The 5,841-nt window shown below is 34.3% G+C and overlaps 1 protein-coding gene across 1 annotated transcript in view; it reads left to right on the top strand.

Annotated features, from left to right (window-relative positions):
- The window catches only part of Atr (ATR serine/threonine kinase), a 101,709-nt gene that overhangs the window by 57,270 nt on the left and 38,598 nt on the right, over positions 1-5,841 (top strand). The window contains exons 31-34 of the mRNA XM_010608182.2: positions 959-1,050; positions 1,259-1,436; positions 3,008-3,187; positions 3,596-3,755. Coding sequence (XP_010606484.1) covers positions 959-1,050; positions 1,259-1,436; positions 3,008-3,187; positions 3,596-3,755 — 610 coding nt within the window. The remainder of the gene's footprint in view (positions 1-958; positions 1,051-1,258; positions 1,437-3,007; positions 3,188-3,595; positions 3,756-5,841) is intronic.

Raw genomic sequence — 5,841 nt, 5'->3', positions numbered from 1 at the left:
AAAAAAAACCAAACTATGAACAAAGTCAGATGCTTCTATGCAATCATGATCCAAAATAACTCTGTTCATCCTAGTGTCACCTAAACAGGGTCCTTGGGAAAAAATAGCATAAAACCTGGTATCATGCACCTATATCCCAGCACTAAGGAGGCTGAGGTAAGAGACTTGAGCCTAGGAGTTTAGGGCAACATAGTGGGACCGTCTCTTAAAGAAAATAACACTGATTTTGCAAACCCAAATGTTAAAGTAACTAAATATAGTTTTGAGAATAGGTATATATTACAGGTAACTAATTTTGTGTGCTTTGTTATGTGAGTGATACACATTTGTAACTCTTTTTTTGAGATAGGCTCTTGCTGTTTTGTTTAGGTTGGTCTCACACTCCTGAGCATAAGTAATTCAGCCTCCTGAGTGCTGGGATTACAGGCCTGTACCACCACGTTTGGTGTATTTGCAACTTTCTTCTACCCTTGGTGCTAAGTATCCTGTGTATACCCCAGCTGTCCGCTACCCACAACTACCACCCCTCTAATTTTATATTTTTAAATTTAGTTCAGAATCCTACATATTAGAATTGCTTATCTCTGAATTTATATCTGTTTCTTCCATGCTCTATTCAAGTTAAACACACAGATAATTTGTCCGTGGGCTATGTTATTATCCAGGAATTGACTGTGTTATATGTAGTTCAATTTAACTTGTGAAGAAATGTCATTTTTAAATGGCTGTATCAGAAGTCATTAATAAAAATGTTTTTTAAGAATGAAAATATTAAAATTTTCTTGTTTCTGGGTAGTAATCACTATGTATCTTTGAGTACAAAATGAAATACAATACAAATATAGTAATTAAAAAGTAATACAATCAATCGAACATCTGAACCAATAAAAAATCTTAAGTACCACTTTTAAATTTAAATAAATTAAAATTTAGTTTATATGATTTTCTTTTTTAATAGGTCTGAATGGACAGACAAATTAAATACATACAGAGTGGAAGCAGCTTGGAAATTGTCACAGTGGGATTTGGTGGAAAACTATTTGGCAGCAGGTGAAATACTTCTTAAAATATAAGCAGTTTTAATTTGCCATATATATTCAGACTTAAGTAGTTGGCAATATTCATAATTAAGCTCTTATCCTATTTTATTTTTGCCTGTTTCAATGTTTGAAATAGAGTGAAGCCATCTATTCATTATTTTATCAGTTGAAATAAAGCTGGCTTTTGGACCCATCTTGACTGTCCATTTGATTTTCAGATGGAAAATCTACGTCATGGAGTGTCAGACTGGGACAGCTACTATTATCAGCCAAAAAAAGAGATACCACAACTTTTTATGACACACTGAAACTAGTGAGAGCAGAACAAATCGTACCTCTTTCTGCTGCAAGCTTTGAAAGAGGCTCTTACCAGCGAGGATATGAATATATTGTGAGGTATTTGGGGGCTCATGTTTTTATATTCCTGGTATATAAATGTCACCTGACAGGATTGAAATTTTCTAATGAGTAAGCAATTCTAATAATATGTGTGGTATATAGTTTAGCTATACAAAGTGGCTCTTTATTCTTTTTACCTCACAATCACCCTATGTTCTTTTGTTTTGTTTTTGTTTTTGGTACTGGAGATCAAACTTGGGACCTTACTCTTTCAAAGCAGGCAGTAGAACCACTGAGCTAAATCCCTGGCCTTACCCTATAGTTTTGTTTTTTTTGGTTTTTTTGAGACAGGGTCTCACTATGTAGTTGAGACTGACCTAGAACTCACTATGTAGCTCAGGCTGGTCTCAAACTCAGAGTGATCCTCCTGCTTCAGCCTCCCAGTGCTGGGATTACAGGCATGTGCTACCACGCCCAGCCCCTATAGTTTTTTAAAACAAATTTTCTAACCTACATCCTTTTAATTGGAAAGGTAATTATAGGACTAATAAAAACATAAAAAGATATTTATCTTCTTATAATATTGTAGTTTATAACTTATTGATTCCCTTTACTTATTCACAAATGCATTACACATACACACAAACACACACACACACACACACACACATACACACATGCACACATGCATACACACACATATATGAAGGCATTACCAGAAAAAAATATTAACTTTTACAGATGATTTTAAATGTATTAACTCACCTGTGAAAAAAACTGATAAAATAAGTGTTGTAATTGAATTGTGATAAATTTAAAAGGCAATTACGCTTTTTTAAGTTAGAAGTATTTTGTGTCAGCCCCTTTGGTTGACATCTTAATGAAACCAGAGATTGGGCCACTAAATTTAATTCTGAGTTTTAGCTAATCAATGATATCCTTGTGCATTGCACACTGAATCATAGATTCTGTAGATTCATAGATTCTGGCTATTATACGGGGGCGGTTACTGTGAATATGCAATGGTTTCCATGAAAAAAATTAAAACTGCATTTCTTAATTTTTTATTGGTAGCTACTGTGCCAGGCCCTCTACAGTTGCAACAATAATATGCAAATATTTTATGTTTCTTTCTTTCTTTTTATTTTATTTTATTTTATTTTTTTGAGGCAGCATCTCTCTTTGTAATTCAGGCTGCCCTGAACCCACTAGTAGCCTAGGCTGGCCTTCTGCATTCATGGATTACAGGCGTGTACCACCACACCCAGCTCTATGCTGATTTATAATGGATCTATGTTTTAACTTTTTTATGCAGGTGATAAAGTTTGACTTTTATACATTTCTATTTAGACTTATATGCCATTCTTAATATGATTCATAAAAATTTGGGACTCACAGCAGAGGACTAAATAACTAGCATAAACTGGTGTTTAGACTCAATTTGAAATCAAAAGTATCAATGTAACTTGTTATATAGCAGGAATATATATTGAAATTATATCAAGGAAACTGCACATTCAGATTCTTCAGGGCTAAGTTGAAATAACATGCATTATGTAGTATGAAATTTATGAGATTAACAAGACTGTATATGATAACATTTTAACATAGGCTTTATCTGTCTTCAGATTGCACATGTTATGTGAATTGGAGCACAGCATCAGACCACTCTTTCACCAGTCTACAGGAGATAGTTTTCAAGAAGACTCTTTAAACTGGGCAGCTCGACTAGAAATGACCCAGAATTCTTACAGAGCTAAGGAACCCATCCTCGCTCTCAGGAGGGCTTTATTAAGCCTCAACAAAAGGTTTCCATATTGCTTTCTTAAATTATCTTGAACTTAGTGTTTGAAAACTACAGTATTTTTTCATATTTTTATTTCCTAATTTTCTGTTTGAATCTGCGTTTTTCTATTTTCAATCTTCCAGGTCGTACTATATAGTTGAAACAAACCTAATCTTAATAAGAATTAATTTTATATGTTACTTTTTTAATGTAAGAAAAACTTATGTTTGAATAATTTTCATAGATTTATAAGAAAATGTAGCACCTTAAAAAAATTTAAATCAGGATTTTAAAATCAAATGATCACTGATCATGTGAAATAGCATATTGAGAATGTTAGGCATTCTATGTTAGGCAGAGATGTTTTAGTTAAGTTGGTGAATACACTGACAGATGCTTTTTTCTCCTGTGTTTTGTCACATTCCTTTAGACCAGATTACAATGAGATGATTGGAGAATGCTGGCTACAGAGTGCCAGAGTAGCTAGAAAGGCGGGTCACCACCAGACAGCTTACAATGCTCTGCTTAACTCAGGAGAATCACGACTTGCTGAACTGTGTGTGGAAAGAGCAAAATGGCTCTGGTCCAAGGTAATGGCCTAGAGAATTTCATGAGATAAATACATTTTGTTGGGAGTTATGTACTTAATATTGAGGCCCAACTGAGAGAAGATCCCTAACTCAAATTTAGAACCTTTTTATTTTTCTGTCACTTTTCTTTGTTATTTATCTACTGTAGTCTGGGAGAAATTGTTCCTTCTATGTGCAGACCTCAAATGCCTTCTCATTTCAAGTCTAAAAATATGTTTTGTTGGGCTGGTGATTTAGCTCAGCGGTTCCGCTGCCTGCCTCGCAAGCACAAGGACCCGAGTTTGATCCCTGGTACCTAAAAAATAAATTTAAAAAAAAAATGTTTGTTTTCAGTTTTCATCTCTCTACATTTTTCTAGAGGAAAATGACTAGTTCTTTATTTTTACCTTCTGTATCAATACAGTATACAAAGATACATGTATTAGACACTTGATAAATATTTAAATATCTGAACCACTTGTAAAGTTTATGTCCCATATTTAATGGCTGTTATATATCTTCTCATGCTTGGCACCAGTTTAGAATTAGAAGGAGGCATAATATCTGAGTCAGCTTTCCCATTGCTTGAATAAAATACCTGATACCCATAATTTAAAAGAGAAGAATTTTAATTTGGCTCAGTTTCAGATTTCTCAGCCCAGGGTTGGCTAGTTCCAAGCAGAAACATTGTGGTGGAAGGACATGGTGGAGCAAAGCTGCTCAATTCCTAGAAGCAGAGCAAGTTGGAGAGAGTGCTGCTGAGAGATACTCTCCAGAGCACACGTCCAGTGAGTCACCTCCAGCTGGGGCCCATCTCCTCATAGCACACGCAGCAGTGAACATCAGTGGATTAACCTGCTGATAAGTAAAATGGCTCTATGTTCCAGTCACCTCTCTGGGAGTCTGTTAATATAGTCAGATTGACAATGTTAACCAGCCCTATACCGTGTTCTGAAAGTTGAAACTTGGTGGCTATAGTTGAAGCTGTTTGTGATTGTACCAACTTCATGATAGCTGAGAAAGATTAGGGGAAGAGATTTCCTGGACTGGTGTGGAAGGTAATAATTCAGCCTGCATTAGTTGATAGCTGTCCATAGTGTGAGCTAGTGCTAGACTACTGTGTATTGTTTACATTCAATATTTTCAAGATATAATTCATTGTCTAATACTTAATATCTGTTTCTCTTTCCATATTCTCTCCTTTTCTGAGAATGAAATTTGTTGTCTAATACTTAATACCCATTTCTCCTTACGTATTATCTACTTTTCTGAGAAAGACTTTATTCCATCCTCTCATCTAAAACAATTCTGGGCTTCATTTTAAGCTCCTTCCTCACCCTCACTTTCTACATCTAGTTGAAGACTAAGTCTTTTTTTCATCGTCGTTTGACATTTTTCTTGAATACTCTTCTTCGTACTTATTTCTACCTTAATTCATGCCTTTATTGTTACTTACAGTCTCTACAAATTTTAACCTTTTTTAGTTTCTCACAGTGACTTTGTATATATTACTGTAGTCTGAAATCTTTCTAAAATACACATTGAAACATGTTGCTTCTTTATTAAGATTAAATCATTCAAAGTCTTCTTAATAAATTTAGGATTAGTCTGAACTCTACAAAGTATGCATAAGAACTTTCTGATCACGTGTCATTCCATATTCAGCTTCATTCATCACTGTCTCACACACACCACACTTTAGCCTTCAGCTAAGTCCAGACTACTGCAGATGTTCCTTGACTTGTGATGGAGTTTCACCTGAGTAAATCCATTATAAGTCGAAAGCATAATAAGTCAAAGTGCATTTAATAAACCTAACCTACTAGTCATCATAGTTTAGCAGCACAGTTTTACGGCAGTTTTCCTCTTGTCCTTTGTTTCATTTTCCATGGTTTAATTTACCTGAGGTTTTAGGTACCTGTGGTTAATCTCAAACCACAAATATTAAATCTCTGTCCAAATATACTAAATTTAGAAATAATATATAAATTTTTAATTTGCTTTGTTGTTTTTTTATTATTTTTTTAAAGGACGTACAGATTTTTGTTTTATTCTTTTTTTTTTTTTTTTTTTTTTTCTCTGAGTTACAAATGGGGGCCTTTGTTTT

This window comes from Fukomys damarensis, unplaced genomic scaffold (genome assembly GCF_012274545.1).
Source record: "Fukomys damarensis isolate Sample0158 unplaced genomic scaffold, DMR_v1.0_HiC HiC_scaffold_37, whole genome shotgun sequence".
NCBI classification, from domain to species: Eukaryota; Metazoa; Chordata; class Mammalia; order Rodentia; family Bathyergidae; genus Fukomys; species Fukomys damarensis.
This window is presented reverse-complemented; position numbering and strand designations above follow the sequence as displayed.